This window comes from Coregonus clupeaformis, chromosome 1 (genome assembly GCF_020615455.1).
Source record: "Coregonus clupeaformis isolate EN_2021a chromosome 1, ASM2061545v1, whole genome shotgun sequence".
NCBI classification, from domain to species: domain Eukaryota; kingdom Metazoa; phylum Chordata; class Actinopteri; order Salmoniformes; family Salmonidae; genus Coregonus; species Coregonus clupeaformis.
This window is the reverse complement of record NC_059192.1, coordinates 66106281-66133514: the sequence shown is the minus strand read 5'-3', so window position 1 is coordinate 66133514 and position 27234 is coordinate 66106281. Positions and strand designations below refer to the sequence as shown.

Below are 27234 nucleotides of genomic sequence, written 5' to 3'. Positions count from 1 at the left end.
CCGAGTTGGGCCTCTCTCTTCCTCTTCCGGTATATTACGAAGGAAGCTGGATCTATTCAGGATTTTCTAAAGCTAGCCAGGGGTGTAATCATTACGCTGATTCTGTTGCAGAAAGTTTTGCAAACGGAAAACTCAAACAATACTTTCTATTGGACAAATTCTGGTAGGTCCTGCCCCTTTTTGTTTGGTTCTTTAAACGCTAGATGGTTTCTGTAATGAATACACTCCCAGTTTTAGTTAACGTCACTTTCCAACACAGGCTGCAAATTCAGACAGTGTTCTTTACCAGGAGGAAGGTGGGGGTAGAGGTATGCTTGAGGTTATATGGGAGAAACTTGGAGAGGGTGGGGGTCCTTCAGGTTCCTTGGGGTATACTTTGACACTGACCTGGGAAGAACACATTGAGAGAGTGGTGGGGAAAGTGTAAGAAGGTGTTAAATGTGATGCACTGTCTGACGGGGAAGGAATGGGGGCTAGGCATTCCTCATTGAGGACCATGTACAGTTGTGGTCAAACGTTTTGAGAATGATACAAATATTAATTTTCACAAAGTCTGCTGCCTCAGTTTTTATGATGGCAATTTGCATATACTCCAGAATGTTATGAAGAGTGATCAGATGAATTGCAATTAATTGCAAAGTCCCTCTTTGCCATGAAAATGAACTTAATCCCCAAAAAACATTTCCACTGCATTTCAGCCCTGCCACAAAAGGACCAGCTGACATCATGTCAGTGATTTTCTCATTAACACAGGTGAGAGTGTTGACGAGGACAAGGTTGGAGTTCACTCTGTCATGCTGATTGAGTTAGAATAACAGACTGGAAGCTTTAAAAGGAGGGTGGTGCTTAACCATGGTTACCTGCAAGGAAACACGTGCTGTCATCATTGCTTTGCACAAAAAGGGCTTCACAGGCAAGGATATTGGTGCTAGTAAGATTGCACCTAAATGAACCATTTATCAGATCATCAAGAACTTCAAGGAGAGAGGTTCAATTGTTCTGAAGAAGGCTTCAGGGCGTGCAAGAAAGTCCAGCAAGCGCCAGCACCGTCACCTAAAGTTGATTCAGCTGCGGGATCGGGGCACCACCAATGCAGAGCTTGCTCAGGAATGGCAGCAGACAGGTGTGAGTGCATCTGCATGCACAGTGAGGAGAATACTTTTGGAGGATGGCCTGGTGTCAAGAAGGGCAGCAAAGAAGCCACTTCTCTCCAGGAAAAACATCAGGGGACAGACTGATATTCTGCAAAAGGTACAGGGATTGGACTGCTGAGGACTGGGGTAAAGTCATTTTCTCTGATGAATCCCCTTTCCGATTGTTTGGGGCATCTGGACAAAAGCTTGTCCGGAGAAGACAAGGTGAGCGCTACCATCAGTCCTGTGTCATGCCAACAGTAAAGCATCCTGAGACCATTCATGTGTGGGGTTGCTTCTCAGCCAAGGGAGTGGGCTCACTCACAATTTTGCCTAAGAACACAGCCATGAATAAAGAATGGTACCAACACATCCTCCGAGAGCAACTTCTCCCAACCATCCAAGAACAGTTTGGTGACGAACAATGCCTTTTCCAGCATGATGGAGCACCTTGCCATAAGGCAAAAAGTGAAACTAAGTGGCTCGGGGAACAAAACATTGACATTTTGGGTCCATGGCCAGGAAGCTCCCCAGACCTTAATCCCATTGAGAACTTGTGGTCGATCCTCAAGAGGCGGGTGGACAAACAAAAACCCACAAATTCTGACAAACTCCAAGCATTGATTATGCAAGAATGGGCTGCCATCAGTCAGGATGTGGCCAAGAAGTTAATTGACAGCATGCCAGGGCGGATTGCAGAGGTCTTGAAAAAGAAGGGTGAACACTGCAAATATTGACTCTTTGCATAAACTTAATGTAATTGTCAATAAAAGCCTTTGACACTTATGGAATGCTTGTAATTATACTTCAGTATACCATAGTAACATCTGACAAAAATATCTAAAAACACTGAAGCAGCAAACTTTGTGAAGACCAATACTTGTGTCATTCTCAAAACTTTTGACCACGACTATGTTGCAATGATCCGATCTGTAATAGACGATGGCAGTAGTGACTCCTAATTTGCAATGGCATATCCCCCATCTCCACCTGTAATGCAGCCGGGCTGCCCGGACCTCATTGGAAAGGCAAGATGTCATACAGGGGCAAGGACTCAGAATATGTAGTGGGGCGTTTCGGACGTCCCCAGTGGCTGCATTACAGGTGGAGATGGGGGATATGCCATTGCAAATTAGGAGACGGCAGCTGGCAATTAATTATTGGGTCAACCTACAGGGACATGGGGTGCCTCATCCTGCGAAAGGGATTTTACAGGCATGCTGGGAACATGAGCGAAGACAGAACACAAGCTTTGGGTTGGTGGGTGGGTAATACCCAGGCAAAGGAGATGGGACTGTATGGAAGGGAGTTTAGTCCAACGGTAGCTATTCCTGTAAATCCACAATGGCTACTCACGCCTCCAGTTGTTGATCTAGAAGTGTTGCAGAGACTACAGAAAGGTAGGGGGAGTGTTGATCCATCTGATTTGTTTAAGAGACGTCTGGATACTGTGTATCAGGATTTTGTGGCCATTTACAACAGATGGTTCAAAAGATCCAAGGACAGGACGTATTGGGTCAGCATTTGTAGTTCAGGAATGTGGGGTGGAAGTCAGGAAATGTATTACAGATAATCTGGCTCTATATACGGCGGCGCTGATGGCCATACTGTTGGCCTTGCAGTGGGTGGAGGAAGTTAAGCCAGACAGAGTAGTTAATTGCTCTGATTCATGTGCAGTGTTAATGAGTCTCCAGTCCTTTAGCTAATGTAGCAGACAAGACCTGCTTTATGATGTGCTACAAACCCATGGCAGGATTAAACAGATTGGTATACAGATAAAATGTACTTGGGTCCCAGCCCATGTGGGGGTGGAGGGGAATGAGGCACTTGATGTACTGGCTAAACAAGCACTTAGTTGTGGAGATGTTGATGTTGTAGTTTCAATGAGCAAGGCAGAGGGGAAAGCCTGATATGGACAGTAATGGTGCAGAGATGGCAGGAGCAGTGGAATAGAGATACTAAGGGCAGGCATTAATTTCAAGTACAGAGGAAAGTCGGGGAGGGGAGGCTGGCAGGAAGGAACAGAAGAGAGGAGGCTATTTTTACAAGATTAAGGGTGGGACACAGCCAGTTGAATAAGACCTTAAATGTGATAGGAAAGCATCCAACAGGAAAGTGATTATTGCCAGGAAACAGAGACCATTGAGCATGTATTGCTACAGTGTGGGCAGTATCAGAGGGAAAGCGAGAGGATGAGATCTAGTATGAGGGAGAAGGGGATACAGGAAATTGGTTTAAAGAGTATATTGAGTAGAACGTCATTAGATATAGTCTCAAATATTTTGTTATCTTTTTAAGAGCAACGGGGCTGGCAGGTAGGATTTAGTTTCTCCCTGTCTCTGGTCCTCACTCCAGTACAGTAGGTGGCGGTAATGCACCGTAACGTTGGATGCCAACCGTCGATAAACCCCACTGAAGAACAATAACCCCTGGCTACATCCATACTACGACCGTGGATATTCATCTTCTGCCTGCCGCTAACTCTAGGTTTAGAACTGCGCGTGCATGTCGCACGGCCTAGTCGAACTCTTCATTGAGACAATGCTGAAACATCAATCCACGGGCGAGCCACATTTTCATTTATGCCGAAATCAAAATGAAAGAAATGTGATCTTGCAAATTCAGCAGGCTATGGCGTGAAAATCCTTTTAGAAGTGCCGTCTTTATTTTATTACTTATCGTTAATGCCGGTTTTGGTGTGCGTATCAATGCACGAGTACGTATTCCCCCCACTCATATCGATATTTGTATAAAGTGATACAAAAGGTTTTACTGTGTGTGAAGATTCAAATGCATTCTGTCATTATTAAATGTGATATGGGTATTAACATTACTATTTAACACAAACATTGGATTATAATAATTAATCCGTCATTTTCCTCAAATGAAGGGGATGATGACGCAACCTTTCAGGATAAATGGCGTTCGCCTGACCTGGAGCAGGTTAGTATAGGGCTCAGGTGTGTTGAATTTAGTCAATCACTGAACTGATCAATTAGCTCAGTTGGATAGTTGGGACAAAACAGGAACAGGGTTGCCTACCCCTGCTCTAATGGATACTAGTCATGTGGAAGGTTAGGATCTACCAGAATACATGTCATAACAAAGCTTCTGACCCTGCTTATCTTCGTGTTCATCTCAGAATGTCATGCTCTAACGCTGTAATCATCATAATGATAGGCCTACCTCATGTTACAAAATAGCGCTAATCTTACATCAGTGTGGAATTGTGCAACTTGTAGGCTGTGTTTACACAGGCAGCCCAATTCTGTTATTTTGCTCAATTAGACCAATTAGTTTAAAAAAAGATCAGAATTGGGCAGCCTGTGTAAAGTGTTTGGTGGTCAGTCACTACTCAGACAATGAAATGGACACATGATCAAAGGGGGGAAAGCATGTGCCTTTATTTAATTACAAACCCATGAGGATAGTACATGGCATTTAACACTGTATGGAATGTATTCCCATGACTGTTTCCGCAATCTACATTAACATAAGCAGTTTAATCTAAGTAAGTTCCATTATGTGTGAAGTTGAGGCAATTGCAACACATTCAGAAACTGTCACAAATAATTTACTTAATTGTACAGTAAAAAGAAGAAAAAGATAAACACATAGTTGGATTTCATAGGCTACAACAAGATTGTATGGGGGTTGATGAGATTGGCATAAACCAACAGAGAAGACAATGGGGTATACATCCCCATGACAAAGGAGTGCCTTATGAACATGACCTCAGATCTAGTGTGACCTGACATTGTGAATACAGTTCATTCAATCCAATGCTGGCTTCAGTGGTGAAAAAGTACCCAATTGTCATACTTGAGTAAAAGTAAAGATGCCTTAAAAGAAAATGACTCAAGTAAAAGTGAGTCACCCAGTAAAATACTAATTGAGTAAAAGTATCTGGTTTTAAAATGTACTTCTATACGGTGGTGGAAAAAGTACTCAATTGTCATACTTGAGTAAAAGTAATACATAAAATTCCTTATATTAAGCAAACCAGATCGCAAAATTTATTTTTTTACGGACAGAGATGGGCACGTCAAAAGTACATATTATCTTTAGGAATGTAGTGGAGTAAAAGTTGTAAAAAAATGTATAGTAAAGTACAGATACCCCCAAAAACGACTTAAGTAGTACTACAAAGTATTTTTACACCACAGGTCCTCACTACATATTCGTCGCAAACCCACTGGCTCCAGGCCATCTATAAATCACTGCTAGGCAAATCCCCGCCTTATCTTAGCTCATTGGTCACCATAGCAACACCCACCCGTAGTATGCGCTCCAGCAGGTACATCTCACTGGTCATCCCCAAAGCCAACACCTCCTTTGGCCGCCATTCCTTCCAGTTCTCTGCTGCCAATGACTGGAACGAATTGCAAAAATCTCTGAAGCTGGAGACTCTTATCTCCCTCACTAACTTTAAGCATCAGTTGTCAGAGCACCTTACCGATCACTGCACCTGTACACAGCCCATCTGAAATTAGCCCACCCAACTATCTCATCCCCATATTGTTATTTATTTTGCTAATTTGCACCCCAGTATCTCTATTTACACATCATCTCTTGCACATCTATCATTCCAGTGTTAATACTAATTGTAATTATTTTGCACTATAGCCTATTTATTGCCTTACCTCTATAGCTCAGCTGGTAGAGCACGGCGCTTGTAACGCCAGGGTAGTGGATTCGATCCCCAGGACCACCCATACACAAAAATGTATGCACCCATGACCATAAGTCGCTTTGGATAAAAGCGTCTACTAAGTGGCATATTATTATTATTATTATAACTTGCTACATTCGCACACACTGTATATATATTTTCTGTTGTATTTTTGACTTTATGTTTTGTTTTACCCCATATGTAACTCTGTGTTGTTGTTTTTATCGCACTGCTTTGCTTTATCTTGGCCAGGTCGCAGTTGTAAATGAGAACTTGTTCTCAACTGGCTTACCTGGTTAAATAAAGGTGAAATAATAATAATAAAAAAATAAGCATACCGTTGAGGGGCGCGGGCCCATGTTACCTATGAGGTGCTGACGTGGACGAGGTGCTCAGTTGAGTGCTCACCTTAGTTACCAGGAAGTGTTTGACAACAGGATAGTTTGTCAGAATTGACTTTTCGTAGCAGGTTAGGAGAATTAGGTTACCGTTAAGAAAAGGGTTAGCTCAAATGCAACGTTTTGTTTGTACATAAACTGTATCGAAGCTAGCCAATACCTGGTGAGACCTTTACACGTTATTCTGCAGAGAGGTGAGTAAACAACCCCATTTACTCTATGCTCTTTTACTAGGCATACTCATTTGAGTTCCTCTCGTTGAAGTAGCCTACGACTTCTTAGCCCAATAATATTACAAAACTTCAATTTGCCTTTATTTTATCTTACAAATGCGGAAGCAGATATGTTAAAGGCATTTCTCAAGTTGAACGCTACAGTAGCCTATGCGTTTTTATTTTACTGATCCCCATAGATGCAACAAAGGATTACAATTGTATATAATACTTACCGATTGTGAACGGTAGCTAAGCCCTCGAGCGAATGAATTTGCGCATATTGAATAAACCTAATATTCGTAAAGATGCGTAATTTCACCATCACAGCAATGAAGTATGCGAACTTTATGACTAACTCAAAGTTCAAACGAATATGGCGATAAAGCATTTGACAGAAACATTTGAATTATTTTTTGGCCAAGTAAAGTCCGCAGTGCAGTAATGTGGTGGGTGCCCTACTAACTTCCTTGTTTTTATGTAGCCCAACTCCAGCTACTCCTGCGGTAAAAGCATGGTGTTGAGATGAAGATTACTGAGAAGATCCTCACTCATTTTCAGTCGTGCAACTCACCCGTCGACAAAGAAGGATACCTGTATAAAAAGGTAACCCGAGAACGCACCTTCCACATGTCTTACAGACTAACTTGAATTTTCTATAATTTCAGCTCTCACAATCCTTTGCTTGTCATCCTTGCCTTTTAAATGCAGATTGACTCAGTTAGGTGAATCAAGGTCAGGTGCCCAGTGGAATGAGTTTGCACGGGTTTAAAAGTGATTGCATTCATTTTGAAACCTGCTGTCTCCTGGGAGTGAGCCTGGTGCCCATTCAAAGCCAATGGTGAAGTCCTGGCAAAACAAAGTGACCTACATGTAACTGCCAAAATAAAGGAAACACCAACATGACTTAATAGGGCATTGGGCCACCACGAGCCAGAAAATCATCAATGCACCTTGGCATAGATTCCACAAGTTTCTGGAACTCAATTGGAGGGATGCGACACCACTCTTCCACAATAAATTCCATAATTTGGTGTTTTGTTGATGGTGGTGGAAACCACGTTTCAGGCGCCACTCCAGAATCTCCCATAAGTGTTCAATTGGGTTGAGATCTGGTGACAGAGATGACCATAGCATATGGTTTACATCGTTTTCATGCTCATCAAACCATTCAGTGACCACTCATGCCCTGTGGATAGGGGCATTTTCATCCTATGGGAGCATAGCCATGGTAGCCAAAAGAGTGTCCTGCCCTGCATTTCTATACATGACCCTAAGCATGATGACATTTTAGGGCAGGTGTGCTCAGAGAGGGGAAACAATGGCATTTGATAGGACATCAGGAGAAGATGAGGGCACAAACTGATTAAGAAAGGATGGCGGAGGCGGATCTGGAATATTAATCGGATAGCGGTGGAAGTAAGGAAGAATGGACCTCTGTCCAAAGAATGGGAAAAGAAGCAAAGTTAGGATGGGAAAGAAGACTCCTAATGTTGAGAATACCTCATATCTGTTGGGAGTCCGGTTTCTGGGAGAATTGGGGACTGAATTGTCAAATCCGTTGGAAGTATCTAAGATGGTAGAGAGAGGTGTGGAGTTGGTGGGGGTCACGAGGAGTGGGCTGTTCTTGATTTTTTGTGTTTCTGCTGAACTGAGGAAGCGTGTTTTGGGTATCAGGCAAATTGATGGCCATGCTGTATCGTGCTTTGAGCTAAGGAGAAGAGTAACTGTCAAGGGAGTAATTGCTGGAGTCTCGGAGGAAGTGGGCATCGAGGAGCTGATGAGTGGTTGATGCACAGAGGATGAATCGTTGGATCAATGGCAAGAAAGAGAAGAGCTTGTCTATTCTTGTTTTTTGATGTGGAGTCCGTCCCGAGTGAAGCTGGGGTATGTGCACTTTTCTGTAAGAGCTTTTATTTCCAGGCAGTTGCAGTGTAAACAGTGTAGAATGTTTGGAAATGTAGAGAGTGTCTGCAGGCAGAGGAATCCAAGAAGTTGTGGAAAAGAAGGTCATGGTGAATGTTATGAAGAAGCTGTGAAGTGTTGCAACTGTGGTGGAAAGCATGTAGCTACATCTTTGGAGTGCCTGACGAGGTCGAAAAAGAATGAAGTTGCCAAAGTCAGGGCCGTCCAGAGCATTTCATATGCAGAGGCTGTCAAAAGGGTGGAGGGAGCGAAAGGTACTCCTAAGGACTACATGGTGGTGGGTAGGCCTTCAATGCAGGCTGCAGAGTTGGCTTCCCACCAGCAGGATCCAAGGATGTTACGTGTAAAGAAGGTGGATTTAGATTTTTTTATGGTAATAGTGATCAATGGCACGGCTAAAGTGGAGGGAAAGTCCAAGAAGATTGACATTATTGTGGATGTGGCAGAGCGGTTCCTGGGACTAAAATATTTCTCAGGGAAGGAGTTACATGAGATGCTGTCACAAGCAGTGATACCAGAGAGGAAGAGGCGAAGCGAGAGGGATAACTGTGCCCAAAATCTGTCTTCTCCAGCAGGGGGCTTTTTATCGCTCACCAAGCAAGGAGTTTTTGTGTAGAGGTCAGAGTGTCTAATTATATATACGTGTGGCTTGTTGATCGAATAGAAGTTTCGTAATGATTAGGTTGTTAAGTGGGTACTGATATAAGTCGGACACGTGACATCCCGGCAACCTTGAGAAAAACTACTTTATATTGGAGTTGTGCTTGGTTGTCACTAGTTAACACAGGCACAGTCATAAACCCCGCCTATTTCTACAATTTATCTTCTTAAAATGTGTTATGCCTAACCCTAACCTTAAATTAAAACCAAAGCACATTTTTGTTTTCAAAAATCTTACACAATATAGCAAATGTGGACTTTGTGGCTGTGGTAACTAGTGGAAGCCGTTATGCCTGTTGTTCACACGCGTATCTGCCCTCTCATTGGCTAGAATGGTCCCACCTGATCTCGCCTCCTCCCGACTGCCTTCCATTTAGATTTTTTTTTTTTTTCATTGTTAGAGTGGCCACTAGAGTATATCTGGTCAATATAATGGATAATCTGTGGTGATACCCTCTCAGGCCCCAATTAACCTCTATGGGATCGGTGTCCTGTATACGGGACAGTTGAGCTAACATGCGCTAATGTGATTAGCATGACTGTTGTAAGTAACAGCAAACTTTCCAGGACATGTCTTATATGGGCAGAAAGCTTAAATTGTTGTTAATCTAACTGCACTGCCCAATTTACAGTAGCTATTCAGTGAAAAAATGCCATACTATTGTTTGAGGAGAGTGCACAACAACAAAAAACGTATCACTGCAACTGGTTTGATACATTCGCCTCTGAAGGTAAATAATGTACTTACATTCAGTAATCTTGTTCTGATTTGTCATCCTAAGGGTCCCAGAGATAAAATGTAGCATAGTTTTGTTTGATAAAATCCATTTTTATTTTCAAATGTAGGAACTGGGTTCTACAGTTTGAACCCCTGCTGTCTCTGGCTCCACACCCATCCCGCCCGGCCATTTAGATGTGTGAAAGTTATTTATGACATTCCTGGGAGTGTGTAAACTTACATTTTGTATTACCATATTATTTTTGTATGTTCTCTATAGTTATGTATTTGAAAATGTATCAAGTGACCAATTCGGCACATTTGGGCAGACTTGATACAAAATAGTCCAGTGTTGCAATGCTTCACTGGATCAATCTGAAACTTTGCACACACACTGCTGCCATCTAGTGGCCAAAATCTAAATTGCGCCTAAACTGCAATATTTAATTGTGGCCTTTCTCTTTTACATTTACATCATTTAGCAGACGCTCTTATCCAGATTGACTTGCAAATTGGTGCATTCAACTTATGATAGCCAGTGGGACAACCACCTTTTTGTTTATTTTTTTATGGGGGGTGGGGGAAGAAGGATTACTTTATACTATTCCAGGTATTCCTTAAAGAGGTAGGGTTTCAAGTGTCTCTGGAAGGTGGTCAGTGACTCCGCTGTCCTGGCGTCGTGGGGGAGCTTGTTCCACCATTGGGGTGCCAGAGCAGCGAATAGCTTTGACTGGGCTGAGCGGGAACTGTGCTTCCGTAGAGGTAGGGGAGCTAGCAGGCCAGAGGTGGATGAACATAGTGCCCTCGTTTGGGTGTAGGGTCTGATCCTGAAGGTAAGGAGGTGCCGTTCCCCTCACAACTCCATAGGCAAGCACCATGGTCTTGTAGTAGATGCGAGCCTCAACTGGAAGCCAGTGGAGTGTGCGGAGGAGCGGGGTGACATGAGAGAACTTGGGAAGGTTGAACACCAGACGGGCTGCAGCGTTCTGGATAAGTTATAGGGGTTTAATGGCACAGGCAGGGAGCCCAGCCAACAGCGAGTTGCGGTAATCCAGACGGGAGATGACAAGTGCCTGGATTAGGACCTGTGCCGCTTTCTGTGTAAGGTAGGGTCGTACTCTGCGAATGTTGTAGAGCATGAACCTGCAGGATCGGGTCACCGCTTTGATGTTAGCGGAGAACGACTCTTGCATTTCAAAGATCTAAGGTGTTATATTCTCCTACATTAATTTCACATTTCCACAAACCTCAAAGTGTTTCCTTTCAAATGGTATCAAGAATATGCATATCCTTGCTTCAGGTCCTGAGCTACAGGCAGTTAGATTTGGGTATGTCATTTTAGGCGAAAATTGAAAAAAAGGGTCCGATCCTTAAGAGGTTAAACTCCACCGAGGAAGAAGATGGGATGTTAATTGCTTAATTAACACAGGTACCACACCTGTGTTGAAGCACCTGGTTTCAATATACTTTGTATACCTCATTTACTCAAGTGTTTCCATTATTTTGGCAGTTAGCTGTATGTCAAGCACATGGAGTAAGGATTTAGGATTCTGAGATTTCACATGCAAAGGTGTAGTTTTCTCTTGATAAAAGGCACATGTGATCTATCTGCCTTCCCAAGGAAAAATAGTTAGAAAGTTTGAACATCTATTTTATGAAAAATACATTGTGTGTTTTTGAACGATGAACCATGCTACCTTGCTGACAATGGAGCCATACATGCAAACATAAGCAACCATTTACATTTAAACAGTTTCTCCGGCTCAAAATACGTATCAGACAGGCGCATTACTTGCGGGTTGGGAGGTGAACTTGACTCCACCAATAATATACCATGATGGATTGGAAATTATTTCATAACAAACTCTTAATTCTGTGAGCTAACTTGTAACAAAGTACAGTCACGTTTAACATGGTAAATTCATAAGTACGAATATTAATTATATAGAAAATGATATTTTTCAAATGGTATAAAGTTTATATTGCGAAGTGAGGAGTTGGATTAATTCTCAAAATGAGTGATAATTGGTAGCGGTTATTTTGGGCTCGACTTTGAGTTCAAAGACAACTTAGTTTTATAAAATTTGAAACATCTGGTTTGTAGTAGGCTACAGAATTAGAGAAGGGCTGTTTCTCTGAACCTCAGGCAGTAGGCTCAAGCAAGCATGTTTCTCTCCCCAGTCGGAGGTAGCCTGTCTGTCTCACAGACTCTGACCACCAGCAGCAATCTATGCTCTTTATTTATGTTTAGAAAACAAATTTGAAGGCTACATTTTTTTGGGGAAAGCACTCATCATATTTATGCAACCTAATAATCACCCTAAAGTCGTCAACATGCTTCGGTTGGGCTGGCGGCTAGCCGAACTGAATGAGTGTGCCCGTAAAACCATGGTTCCTAAACTGTGGGGCGCGAGAGGGGTTCTTTTTTAAAGGAACTCAGTCTAGAAATTTAAAAATTAGGTAGTGCATCATTAGTTCCTCTTGTCATGTTAGTCATTGCATACCTTAGAGAACTATTTATAACTTGTCAGAAATGTCCAGATCAACTAGCCCATGTCAGCTACCGTTTTTTATATTTAGATTGTTTAGCCCATAGGTAGATATTGTTGTAAATTTTTTTAGTCACTCAAATATCACATGAATACACATTAGACATGGCAAAATGTATAGAATTGCAAGAAAAGTGTTTTTAAAACAGCAAAATGTTCTTTGCACCCCATGACAAAATGTGTAGAATTGCATGAAATGAACTTTAAACCTGCAAAATTCTCTCCACCAACGAGGGGTGTGAACAGTTTGTGTCATGAACAGTGCTTGTGCCCATAGAAATAGACGTGGCACGCGCAGGCGAGGGGGGCCAAAAAGTTTGGGAACCCCTGCCTTAAAGACATTCGCTTGAAAAATGAGAAAAAAGTGACAATAGTACCGTTTGTCCATCATGAGATGCCGTAACCCAAAATAGTCAGAATTAATCTATGATAACTCAAGAAATCTGTCATTCATTTTGACGTTTTTGTCAGAGATCTTAGTCGTGCAATTTTACATCTAAGATGTTTGGTGTAGTATTTCTCAAGTGAAAAAAATTGCATGAAAATGGTTAGTCTCTCGTAGAATGACAACACACACTTAATTGAAGAATCCCACTGTTGACCAATCACAGACGAAGCGGCGTAGACTTTGGCTACTGACTTCGGCTCGCTTCGAGGGGAAAAAAATATTGTGTGCGTGAATAGTTTCTACAGATTGTAAATTAAAGATACATGTTTTTGCTAAGATTATTATAATATTATTGATCGATTGACTGTGACTTTTCAAATCCCCCAGCAGTGCTATTTGCAGAGTTAACTCCAGGTAAATTTTGCAATTATTCAGCCTTTCCTGAACCTGTGACCAAAAACAAGCTACATATGAACAGTACCAAAACAAATTATCTAATGAGTCTCTTAGCAGCAACATTTGCAGAGCTGGGATGGTTGTATCCCCCATACTGTGTGTATGTATATATATATATATATATATATATATATATATATATAATCATTCTATTGGTTGCAAGAATTTTGTATAATAATTAAAATTTTAAAAACTCAAAAGTTTTGAATCCACTGTTGTTTTGTGTATCAGTTCATAAACCATGTGCCATGGAATTGGTACATCGAAAATCTCTTTCCAACTATTTAGCAATCTGTATGGCACAGCTGTACATGTTTTGGTCCTTAAATTAAACTGGTATACTTTTTTATTGATAACAGTTTTGTTTAACCAATTTTGGTCTTTAATGCAGGGCCAGCAGACAAATTCCTTACTTTCTCCCCCTTCTACTTGCCTCTTCCATTTTTGTGGTAATGCTGCAATTAGTTGGTTGTATTTTTGGATAGAGCAGACATTTCCATATATTTTCGTTAACTGCATGTGTGAGAACTCCACCAGTCCTATTTATGAAATAATTTACAAAGATTATACTGTTTCCATATACACTATATATACAAAAGTATGTGGACACCCCTTCAAATTAGTGGATTCGGCTATTTCAGCCACACCCGTTGCTGACAGGTGTATAAAATCGAGCACACAGCAATGTAATCTCCATAGACCGTCCGATGTATACGGGTAAGATAGTCTAGCTAGCTACATTTTCAGATATTACACGTTTCTAATTTTGTCAGAAAGTCGTTTCATTTCAAGTTAAAGTGTACTGTTAGCTAGCTAGCTAACATTAGCTGGCTGGCTCGCTAGCTAATGTTACGTGTATGATCTGTGTAGTAATATTATTCGTATCTCAGAGCCATTTGCATTGCTAGTTCTCGCCTAATGTTAGCTAGCTAACAATTAATCTGGTTGGTTAGTTACCTGCAGATTCATGCAGGGTAGTAACGTTATGAGTTGGGATTATGATTCATTGTTTAGCTAGCTAGCTACATGTCTAAATAAAATAATCCACTATGCAAGTAACCATTTCAATAGAATGTTCATGATGTCACTGTGACAACTGTCGATAGATGTAGCTGGTAAATTCGCTCTGGCTATGTACTCCGATTTCAGAGCACTCTCGTCTGAGTGTGTCAGAGCGTAGAATAACTGACGAATTTACAAACACTCAGCACCTGTAGAATATGGCCGGTGTCAGTAAACGTTGGCAAAAAAGCGTAATTAAATTGTTGCAAATAGCACAGTTGCAGTCACCAACGCTATGGATAATATAACAGCCTAACCAGCTCTGCTAGGGCGAGTAAAATGGTCAGAGTGAGCTGTTCTCTCATTTGTGTCTGGAAGTAGCTAGCAAGCTAGCCAACGCTAGCCTGTTAGCTTGGGTGCTTGACTGCTGTTGTTAGTTCCGAATGCTCCTATCAACCCTACTCCTCGGCCAGAGCCTCCAGTGTGCACTCTGAACGCTTCGAGAGCGAAACGCTCTGAATTTATGAACGCCCAGAGCACACTCTGGCACTCCAGATTAAATTGACGAACACACCCGTAGTATAAACCAGCCTTTTAGTCTTGAAATCTTTGGTTGTTTAATACATGGCCTCACATGTGAATCCTTAAAGAGATGGGTGGGGCTAAAGCTTAAGAGGGCATGAACGATGCTGAATGGGTGTAGACAAAGAAGAGCTCTCCAGTAGGTGTAGCAAAACATTCAAGGGCCATTTTCTCAAAAGTGAGGTTACAAGTTGATAAACTTTCAAAGCAGAACTACTTTCCCATTGTTCCTCAATTGCAGTGTATGATAGTACATTTTCTAGCTCTGAGTCTCTACTTTTATCCAATGTAAAAAACACAATTTCAAATGTTGCTACATAAGACCGAATCGAGCCGGCCGGTCTCAAATGGAAGTAGTTTGGAACCACCAAGAGTCTTCCTAGAGCTGGCCGCCCTGCCAAACTGAGCGATCAGGGGACAAGGGCCTTGGTCATGGTGGAGACCAAGAACCCAATGGTGACACTGACAGTTCCAGAGTTCCTTTTTCTAGAAGGACAACCATCTCTGCAGCACTCCACCAATCGGGCCTTTATGGTTGAGTGGCCAGACGGAAGCCACACCTCAGTAAAATGCACATGACAGTCCTGAGTTTGCCGAAGGGCACATAGAGGACTCCCAGACCATGAGAAACAAGATTCTCTGGTCTGATGAAACCAAGATTGAATTATTTGGCATGAATGCCAAGCTCCACATCTGAAGGAATCCTGGCACCATCCCTACGGTGAAGCATGGTGGTGGGGATGTTTTTCAGCGGCAGGGACTGGTAGACTAGTCAGGACCGAGGGAAAGATGAACGGAGCAAAGTACAGAGATCCTTGATGAAATCTCTGGAGAGTCCTGAAAATAGCTGTGCAGCGACGCTCCCCATCCAACCTGACAGAGCTTGAGAGGATCTAAAGAGAAGAATGGGAGAAACTCCCCAAATAAAGGCGTGCCAAGCTTGTAGCGTCATACCCAAGAAGACTCGAGGCTGTAATCACTGCCCAAGGTGCTTCAAGAAAGTACTGAGTAAAGGGTCTGAATACTTGGTTAAATGTGATTTCATTTAGTTTTAGTTTTTTTTTTATTAGCTAAAATGTCTAAAAACCTGTTTTTGCTTTGTCATTGTGGTGTATTGTGTGTAGATTGATGAGGGAAAAAAATCATATTTCATAAATTTTAGAATAAGGATGTAACGTAACAAAATATTGAATAATTCAAGGGGTCTGAAAACTTCCCGACTGCACTGTAGAAGTACAAACAACAAAGCAAAAATGAAACACAAATAAACAGAAACAACACCAACAGCACAACCACCACACTTGATACATACCATAACATGCCCTTACCTGTCCACGAACACACACAAATACACAGTAGCTTCCCCTTTCAATACACATACACTGAGTGTACAAAACACCCTAATATTGAGTTGCACCCCCTTTTGCCATCAGAACAACCTCAATTCGTTGGGGCATGGACTCTTTAAGGAGTCAAGCGTTCCACAGGAATGCTGTCCCATGTTGAATGCTTCTCACAGTAAAGTTGGCTGGATGTCCTTTGGGTGGTGGACCATTCTTGATACACACAGGAAACTGTTGAGCGTGAAAAACCCTTCAGTGTTGCAGTTCTTGACACACTCAAACCGGTGCACCTGGCACCTACTACCATACCCCGTTCAAAGGCACTTACATATTTTGTCTTGCCATGTACCCTCTGACTGGCACACACACAATCCATGTCTCAATTGTCTCAAGGCTTAAAAATCCATCTTTAACCTGTCTCCTCCCCTTCATCTACACTGATTTTAAAGTGGATTGAACAAGTGACATCAATAAGGGATCATAGCTTTCACCTGGTCAGTCTATGTCATGGAAAGAGCATGTGTACATGCAGTGTCTTTCGAAAGTATTCAGACCCCCTGGATTTCCCCACATTCCACTGTGCTACAAAGTGGGACCAAAATGGATCCAATTGATTCAATTGTACTTTTTTTGTCAACAACCTACACACAATACTCTGCAATGTTGAAGTGTAAGAAAAACTATTTTTCTTTTCAAGATAAACAAAAATTAATAACTAAAATATAGTCGTTGCATAAGCACTCAGCCCTTTGTTTATGCTAGAATAAATTAGTTCAGGAGTTAAATTTGTCTTAACAAATCACATAAGTTAATAGGGGTTGACATGATTTTTGAATAACTAACCCTTCCTCTATCCTGCATACATACAACATCTGTAAGGTCCCTCAGTCAAGTATTACATTTCAAGAACAGATTCAACTACAAAGACCAGGGAGCTTTCCGAAAGCCTCAAAACGAAGGGGAGAGATTGGTAACAATAACAAATCAGACATTGAATGTCTCTTTAAGCATGGTCAAGTTAATAATTATGCTGTGGATTATGTATTAAACCACCCAGACACATCAAAGATACAGCCGTCCTTCTGAACTGAGCTGCAGGACAGGAATTCAACTGCTCAGGGCTGTTACCATGAGGTAATTTGTGATTTAAAACAGCTACAGAGTTCAGTGGCTGTGATGGGAGAAAACAGACATCCCCCAAAACAAACAAAACCGACTGCACAACTGGTAAATAGTCGCTTGTAGATATGTCAGTCAGTCAGGTAGCTAGCTGCCGGAAGAGACTTCTGTTTCAGTAACGTTGAAGGGCTCTGGCTAGTATTACTTAGCCAGCTAGAAGGATGAAGTAAGAAGCTAACATTAAACGACACTTACCTCAGCAGGAGCAAAACATAGGCTACTAAGTTCTCATAAAACTTTGCTTTATAGAGAGTAGGCTACTGAGACCGACAGTGATGTGGTGCTCAGTGGTGAGGCTGAGGCAGGCTGCAATGCATGCAAGAGGAGACCAAGACAGAGAGCAAGAGGAAGCAAACAGAGAGAGAGGTTAGTACAGTGTTTCCCAAACTTGGGGCCGGGCCCCATGTGTGGTCCCCTGAGAAAATCTGTACTAATCTTATCAAACAAGTTAGGAACTTAAAAAAAGATCTGTTTTAATATGAACATCTTGACATTGCCTATCATCCCTGTAGGCCTACATTAAAATGCAATCAAAATGCAAACAATACAGTTAGAAAAATGTGATATGTTTTTTCCAGGACCCATTCACCCTGACCCCCAAAGCAGCAATCACATGTATTTGACTGACTAGTCAAATTGCTTTCTGTGCAAAGTCGATTGTGGCAATGGTTCGATTCTCGCATGAGTCCCCCCCCACTTTTGAAATGTAGATTTACAGTGAGGGAAAAAAGTATTTGATCCCCTGCTGATTTTGTACGTTTGCCCACTGACAAAGACATGATCAGTCTATAATTTTAATGGTAGGTTTATTTGAACAGTGAGAGACAGAATAACAACAACAAAAAAATCCATCAAAAATGTTATAAATTGATTTTCATTTTAATGAGGGACATTTTTTGACCCCTCTGCAAAACATGACTTAGTACTTGGTGGCAAAACCCTTGTTGGCAATCACAGAGGTCAGACGTTTCTTGTAGTTGGCCACCAGGTTTGCACACATCTCAGGAGGGATTTTTTCCGACTCTTCTTCTCCAAGGCATTAAGGTTTAGAGGCTGACGTTTGGCAACTCAAACCTTCTGCTCCCTCCACAGATTTTCTATGGGATTAAGGTCTGCAGACTGGCTAGGCCACTCCAGGACCTTAATGTGCTGCTCCTTGAACCACTCCTTTGTTGCCTTGGCTGTGTGTTTTGCGTCATTGTCATGCTGGAATACCCATCCACGACCCATTTTCAATGCCCTGGCTGAGGGAAGGAGGTTCTCACCCAAGATTTGACGGTACATGGCCCCGTCCATCGTCCCTTTTGATGCAGTGAAGTTGTCCTGTCCCCTTAGCAGAAAAACACCCCCAAAGCATAATGTTTCCACCTCCATGTTTGACGGTGGGGATGGTGTTCTTGGGGTCATAGGCATCATTCCTCCTCCTCCAAACACGGCGAGTTGAGTTGATTCCAAAGAGCTCGATTTTGGTCTCATCTGACCACAACACTTTCACCCAGTTCTCCTCTGAATCATTCAGATGTTCATTGGCAAACTTCAGACAGGCCTGTATATGTACTGACTATGGTCCCAGCTGCCTTGAGATCATTGACAAGATCCTCCCGTGTAGTTATGGGCTGATTCCTCACCGTTCTCATGATCATTGCAACTCCACGAGGTGAGATCTTGCATGGAGCCCCGGGCCGAGGCAGATTTACAGTTATTTTGTGTTTCTTCCATTTGCGAATAATCGCACCAACTGTTGTCACCTTCTCACCAAGCTGCTTGTAGCCCATTTCAGCCTTGTGTAGGTCTACAATCTTGTCCCTGACATCCTTGGAGAGCTCTTTGGTCTTGACCATGGTGGAGAGTTTGGAATCTGATTGATTGATTGCTTCTGTGGACAGGTGTCTTTTATACAGGTAACAAACTGAGATTAGGAGTACTCCCTTTAAGAGTGTGCTCCTAATCTCAGCTCGTTACCTGTATAAAAGACACCTGGGAGCCAGAAATCTTTCTGATTGAGAGGGGGTCAAATACTTATTTCCCTCATTTAAAATGCAAATTAATTTATAACATTCATGACATGCGTTTTTCTTGATTTTTTTGTTGTTATTCTCTCTCTCACTGTTCAAATAAACCTACCATTAAAATTATAGACTGATCATTTCTTTGTCAGCGGGCAAACGTACAAAATCAGCAGGGGATCAAATACTTTTTTCCCTCACTGTACATGTATTCTGTTAGTGTGTTGGAAAGGGATGTAGCCTACAGCTTGAAAATGAAGATTAAGAATGAATTTAATAAGGAGCTACCTCTTTCAGCCTTGTATACAAACACACTGCTATTGCCTAATAATCATATTTCATAGCCTAAATTACAAGGACGTGTACACCTAAATGTAGACCTACAATGTTTTATATGCATTTTTATTATTGTCTGCTTTGTCACATACAGTGAGCTCCAAAAGTATTGGGACAGTGACACAATAATGAGTGAGAAAGTTAGACGCACAAATATCATACTCCCCCCAAAATGCTAACCTCCCGTTATTGTAATGGTGAGAGGTTAGCATTTGTGCATCTAACTTTCTCACTAATCATTATTCACGATTCATTCAGGATTATCTGTAAACATGGTAGCATCCACATTAATGTAGAAGTGTTCAGAAACAAATTATATTCTTATTTAAAATAAAAGTGACTCCAAAATGACACAATACATTATTTACCATTCTTTTCTATTGGGCACAAAATAATCTGAAACACAACCAAAACAAACAGAAAATGAATTTTAAAAATGTGTAGAGTCACAAGCTTGATGTAGTCATTGCGTGCTATGAATATGGGACCAAATACATAACTTTTTGCTACTTTAATACACATATAAATGAATTTGTCTCAATACTTTTGTTCCCCTAAAATTGGACTACAGTATGTACAAAAAGTGCTGTAATTTCTAAACTGTTCACCCGATATGGATGAAAATACCCTCAGATTAAGGCTGACAGTCTGCACTGTATCATTTCAAATCCAAAGTGCTTGAGTACAGAGCCAAAACAAATGTGTCACTGTCCCAATACTTTTGGAGCTCACTGTATATATCTGACTCTATGAGGATGAGGATTACAAAGTGTACAGTTGGATTATAGGTTGCACTCTTATCATCCTAACTCTCTGATTAGCATTTTCTGTAGGCTACTATAGGAATTCTAATCAACATAGCTATAGCCTACATTCATTCAAATCAAATCAAATCTTATTTGTCACATGCGCTGAATACCATGAAATGCTTACTTACAAGCCCTTAACCAACAATGCAGTTCAAGAAATAGAGTAAAGAAAATATTTACTAAATAAACTAAAGTGAAAAATTAAATAAAAAGTAACACAATAAAATAACGAGGCTATATACAGGGGGTACCGGTACCGAGTCAATGTGTGGGGGTACAGGTTAGTCAAGGTAATTTGTACATGTAGGTAGGGGTAAAGTGACTATGCATAGATAATAAACAGCGAGTAGCAGCAGTGTAAAAACAAAGGGGGGAGGGGTCAATGTAAATAGTCTGGGTGGCCATTTGATTAATTGTTCAGCAGTATTATGGCTTGGGGTAGAAGCTGTTAAGGAGCCTTTTGGTCCTAGACTTGGCACTCCGGTACCACTTGCCGTGCAGTAGCAGAGAGAACAGTCTATGACTTGAGTGACTGGAGTCTTTGACAATTTTTTGGGCCTCTGACACTGCCTAATATATAGGTCCTTAATGGCAGGAAGCTTGTGATGTACTGGGCCGTACGCACTGACCTCTGTAGCGCCTTAAGGTCGGATGCCGAGAAGTTGCCATACCAGGCGGTGATGCAACCGGTCAGGATGATCTCGATGGTGCAGCTGTATAACTTTTGAGGATCTGGGGACCCATGCCAAATCTTTTCAGGTTCCTGAGGGGGACAAGGTGTTGTCGTGCTCTCTTCACGACTGTCTTGGTGTGTTTGGACCATGATAGTTTGTTGGTGATGTGGACTCCAAGGAACTTGAATGGGGGCGTGTTCGGCCCTCCTTTTCCTGTAGTCCACGATCAGCTCCTTTGTCTTGCTCACGTTGAGGGAGAGGTTGTTGTCCTGGCACCACACTGCCAGGTCTCTGACCTCGTCCCTTAACGCTGTCTCATCGTTGTCGGTGATTAGGCCTACCACTGTTGTGTCGTCAGCAAACCTTATGATGATGTTGGAGTCGTGCTTGGCCACGCAGTTGTGGGTGAACAGGGAGTACAGGAGGGGACTAAGCACGCACCCCTAAGGGGCCCTGTGTTTAGGATCAGCGTGGCAGATGTGTTGTTGCCTACCCTTAACACCTGGGTGCGGTCCGTCAGGAAATCCAGGATCCAGTTGCAGAAGGAGGTGCTTAGTGATGAGCTTTTTTGGGCACTATGGTGTTGAACGCTGAGCTGTAGTCAATGAATAGCATTCTTACCTAGGTGTCCCTCTTGTCCATGTGGGAAAGGGCAGTGTGGAGTGCAATAGAGATTGCATCATCTGTGGATCTGTTGCGGCGGTATGCAAATTGGAGTGGGTCTAGGGTTTCTGGGATAATGGTGTTGATGTGAGCCATGACCAGCCTTTCAAAGCACTTCATGGCTACAGACGTGAGTGCTACTGGTCGGTAGTCATTTAGATAGGTTATCTTAGTGTTCTTGGGCACAGGGATTATGGTGGTCTGCTTGAAACATGTTGGTATTACAGACTCAGTCAGGGACATGTTGAAAATGTCAGTGAAGACACTTGCCAGTTGGTCATCGCATGCTCGGAGTACGCGTCCTGGTAATCCGTCTGGCCCTGCGGCCTTGTGAATGTTGACCTGCTTAAAAGTCTTACTCACATCGGCTACGGAGAGCGTGCTCACATAGTCATCCGGAACAGCTGATGCTCTCATGTATGCTTCAGTGTTGCTTGCCTCGAAGCGAACATAGAAGTGATTCAGCTCGTCTGGTAGGTTCGTGTCACTGTGCAGCTCGCAGCTGTGCTTCCCTTTTGTAGTCTGTAATAGTTTGCAAGCCCTGCCACATCCGACGAGTGTCGGAGCCGGTGTAGTACGATTCAATCTTAGTCCTGTATTGACTCTTTGCCTGTTTGATGGTTCGTTGGCAGGCATAGCGGGATTTCATATAAGCGTCCGTGTTAGAGTCTCGCTCCTTGAAAGCGGCAGCTCTACCCTTTAGCTCAGTGCGGATGTTTCCTGTAATCCATGGCTTCTGGTGGGGCATGTACGTACAGTCACTGTGGGGATGATGTCATCAATGCTCTTATTGATGAAGCCAGTGACTGATATGGTGTACTCCTCAATGCCATTGGATGAATCCTGGAAAATATTCCAGTCTGTGCTAGAAAAACAGTCCTGTAGCGTAGGATCCGCGTCATCTGACCACTTCCATATTGAGCGAGTCATTGGTACTTTCTGTTTTAGTTTTTGCTTGTAAGCAGGAATCAGGAGGATATAAATATGGTCAGATTTGCCAAATGGAGGGCGAGGGAGAGCTTTGTATGCGTCTCTGTGTGTGGAGTAAAGGTGGTCTAGAGTTTTTTTCCCCTCTGGTTGCACATGTGACATGCTGGTTGAAATGAGGTAAAAACTGATTTAAGTTTTCCTGCATTAAAGTCCTTGGCCACTAGGAGCGCCGCTTCTGGATGAACATTTTCTTGTTTGCTTATGGCCTTATACAGCTTGTTGAGTGCGATCTTAGTGCCAGCATTGGTTTGTGGTGGTAAATAGACGGCGACAGAAAATATAGATGAAAGTCTCGAGCAATACCTCGTCATCACACACCAGCTGTTATTGACAAATAGACACACACCCCCACCCCTCGTCTTACCAGACATAGCTGTTTTGTCCTGCCGATTCACGGGAAACTCAGCTAACTGTATATTATCCGTGTCGTCGTTAATCCACGACTCGTGAAATATGATATATTACAGTTTTTATTGTCCCGTTGGTAGGATAGTCTCGATCGGAGATCATCCAGTTTATTCTCCAGTGATTGCACGTTGGCCAATAGAACGGATGGTAGAGGTGGGTTACCCACTCGCTGACAAATTCTCATAAGGCACCCCGATCTCCGCCCCCTGTGTTTCCAACTTTTCTTCACGCGATTGACTGGGATTTGGGCCTGGTCTCCGTGAAGCAGTATATCCTTCGCGTCGGACTCATTAAATAATTTTTTTGTCCAGTTCGAGGTGAGTAATCGCTGTTCTGATATCCAGAAGCTCTTTTCGGTCACAAGAGACGGTAGCAGCAACATTATGTACAAAATAAGTTACAACAATGCGAAAAAATACACAAAATTGCACTGTTGGTTAGGAGCCCGTAAAACGGCAGCCATCCCCTCCGGCACCATTATTATTATTCACATCAGATAGTCTCTTCTTTATGCTGTAACCTACTAATGCATATAGGACTTGATATGGTGCACCTCAATTCATGATGAACCCCATTAACCACCTTGGTCGTATTCCATATGTAGCCTCGGATTCCAAGTCAGTGAGGTGAAAGCCTGGTGGAGCCTACCCATAGAGTGTTTTACGCCCTCTCCTGACGAGAAGACATTCGTGTAGGCTATCATTAGTAGGCTATAACCTTTTGTGGCTATGCACTATTATGATCAATCCAATTTGTCACATGCATTTTGAATCGAGCATCAAAGGACCGTCAGTGAACAGTTTTTTCCTCAACAAAAAAGCTTGATGCGAGGGTGGCTCAAACCCATGGGTAAAGTGCACTATTGATTTCAAGTCAATCGCTTTAGCAGTGTGTGCCACCTAGAATCAAGGGTGATAATGTGTAGCTCAGTTGGTAGAGCATGGCGCTTGCAACGCCAGGGTTGTGGGTTCGATTCCCACGGGGGACCAGTGTGAAAATGTATGCACTCACTAACTGTAAGTCGCTCTGGATAAGAGCGTCTGCTAAATGACTAAAAATGTAAATGTAAATAATGGTAGCCAACATGACTGCTATTTGACAAATTCATAAGGCTCTTTGTTAATTTTTTCATGGTGTACGATAAACTTACATGTTGTAAGGACCTCTTATCTATTTTCCATAAAAGCACATGGATGGGTGTGAAACAGATAAACAAAAATGTGGGACTTTGTCATATATGCGAAAATGTGAAAAAGTGTTGTCTAACGTTAATAGTAGCTAGTCAAGGATGCATCAATGCGATATTGGCACTTGACATTTTGTTACAGACCTACAGAAGAAAAGTACGCCGTGAATTTGTAGGTTTAAAATATCCCTCTAGTGGCCATGGTTGGTGGCCATGGTTGACCTAATTGAATTGCCATTGGTTGGTGGATATAAAGTCTAAAATCTTTTGATAGGCTATTGAATAATTTGTTACAGGATATAATCACTGGAACCTGGTCAGATTAGCATAGGGCTAACATGTGCCATGTTATCTGATGGGACCAGCTACAGTTTAGCTTTTAGTCACGTGCAAGTAAATCCGCCAGCTGACGCCTTTAGGGTTATTAGGTTGCATAAAAATGAGTGGTTTCCCCCCACAATTCTTGCCTTCAAATTAGTTTTCTAAACATAAATAAAAGGATAGGTTGCTGCTGCTGGTCAAAATCTCAATTGAATCCATTTTATATTCAGGCTGTAATACAAAATCTCAATTTAATCATTTTAAAATTCAGGCTTGTAACTCAACAAAATGTGGAAAAAGTAAAGCGGTGTAAATACTTTTCTGAAGGCACTGAATGTGTGTCTTTCAGAAGGGTTGGGATAAAGCAGAAGTACAATTTTGACGGGCTGTAGCTCGGTGCTCGGTTTAGCCTAATCGAAACCCCCTCAGTGACAATTGAGCAATAAACTGCCCAGGCGCACGTGTTTGACTATGTAGGCTGAGTTTGGAACGGGAAGGGTTCCAAAAGGGAAGAGTGCCTATCGAGGCCTGCACCTAAAGTAAACTAGTTTTTTTATTTTTTTATTATACATTACTAATGCCAGATATGTAAAATGTTCTCTCCAAAGCACATTCATTTGTGCTAGATTTAAGGAAAATAATATTTTATGTACATGCTTTATGTACATGCTGAATGACTCAACTACAATAACTATTTGCATACGCCCTGGCTGATACTGACATCAGACCTGTTGAACTGTGAACAACAGATTGTTGGGTACTCCTGAGTGGCGCAGTGGTCTAAGGCACTGCATCGCAGTGCTAACTGTGCCACTAGAGATCCTGGTTCGAATCCAGGCTCTGTCGCAGCCGGCCGCGACCGGGAGACTCATGGGCGACGCACAATTGGCCCAGCGTCGTCCAGGGTAGGGGAGGGAATGGCCGGCAGGGATGTAGCTCAGTTGATAGAGCATGGCGTTTGCAACGCCAGGGTTGTGGGTTCGATTCCCACGGGGGGCCAGTATAAAAAAATATGTATTCACTAACTGTAAGTCGCTCTGGATAAGAGCGTCTGCTAAATGACTAAAATGTAATGTAAAAATGTTTTGACTAAACATCCCATTGTACCATGACACACAGGGTGAGAGAAACACTTCCTATCAGAAGCGCTGGTTCATGTTGAAGGCAAACCTGCTCTTCTACAAGGACCGGCCCAACCACCACGACCTGCTTGGCGTCATTGTTTTGGAGGGCTGCTCGGTGCAGCTGTGCGAGTCCGAGGAGCAGTTTGCCTTTTCGCTGGTGTGGAGCGGTGAACCGGGCCTGCGCACCTACAAGCTCGCCGCTGAGGACCAGCCCAGCCAGGAGAGCTGGATCAGGGCCCTGCTGTCAGCCAACCACGGCTACCTGGCCGCGCTGGTCATGGATCTGGAGAAACAGTACAAAGGTGAATGGGTGCAGGGTTTTGTTCCATCCCAGCACTAGGCAAGCTAGATAATTGGGAGTAGATGCATCAACAGGGTGTTTGCCTGGTCATGAGAGTAGCTGGAGACAAGTGGTCAAGCTTGGTTGTTGAGAGCTAGTAGGTGTGCAGGGTTTTGTTCAAGCCCAGAATTAAATAACCGGATTCAACTAATCATCAAGTCCTCAATTTAGTTGAAACAAGTGTTTTTTAGTGCTTGGCTGGAATAAAACCCTGCACGTCCTAAATATCTCCATGATCAGGATTGGTGACCGCATTGAAATGTACTTATGGGTTAGTGGTTCCCGCTACTTATACACATGATGGTTTTACATACGCAAAGCACCTTCAATGTTCATCTGTGTTCATAGAAATGGTGTTTAGTGAAAAGGCCTTGCATGTCCTAGCACCTTTTTTCTTAGTCGCTTCTTCCTCCTTCCACAGAGGCCATGAAAGTATTTCCTGGTGACCCATCCCAGCAGTCTACACTGGCTGGCCCAAACACAGAGAGGCCAACTCCGTCACTGATTTGGCTGAACTCTGGGACCGCGACCCTTTCACAGTACCCAGGGCCAGGTGTGGAAGCCGGGCATAGCTTTCGCACATATCAAATGCTACAAGCCCCTCCCATTTCCTCTAAACCAACCAATAAGAGGTCTCCGAAACTCTGGCCCAAGAGAAATGCAAATGTTGTGCCTATTAATGTCCCAGCCCCGCCCCAAGGGGAGTGGTCAGTGACTGGGTCGGGACCCAAGGTGGAATTTAGCAAACTGCATGAGGACTTTGGCAAGGAGGTGAAGGAGCTGATTGCTGATTGGTTGAGAAGGGGACAGGAAGATGTCATTCAGGAAGAGGACTTAATTGATTTTGGTTGATTCAGCATGGGATGTCACTATAAGCATGTAAACAGTCCATACCAAAGGAGTCCGTACCAAATGCAATAATGGATGCCTACATGAATGAATATTTGTGAATGTAAGAAAATATGATTATTTTAAAATAAACGTTTTTTAGATAGTGTTCCTCCTCTTCCCCAATCATTTGAATTAATATCTATGATTTAAATGGCAATCAGCTATGTTGTCATTTATCAACAGTTGTTTTCCCCACTAGAGCCAATAAGCTACAAGATAATTACATGTAATACCATAATGATACAGCTATTACATTCAATAAATAATA

The 27234-nt window shown here is 42.5% G+C and overlaps 1 protein-coding gene across 4 annotated transcripts; it reads left to right on the top strand.

The window, feature by feature from the left end:
* Positions 1-27234, top strand: LOC121572141 (sesquipedalian-1). Of its 4 annotated transcripts, none has more exons than XM_041884076.2 (4): positions 1-163; positions 6900-7021; positions 25731-26037; positions 26497-27234. In XM_041884076.2, the coding sequence occupies exons 2-4, from the start codon at positions 6941-6943 to the stop codon at positions 26925-26927; spliced, it is 819 nt and encodes a 272-aa protein (XP_041740010.1). In that variant the 5' UTR covers positions 1-163; positions 6900-6940; the 3' UTR covers positions 26928-27234. The 4 variants fall into 4 exon arrangements, with proteins under 4 accessions (XP_041740010.1, XP_041740025.1, XP_041740003.1 ...); XM_041884069.2 differs by lacking the exon at positions 1-163 and adding an exon at positions 6148-6397; XM_041884084.2 differs by lacking the exon at positions 1-163 and adding an exon at positions 6607-6752.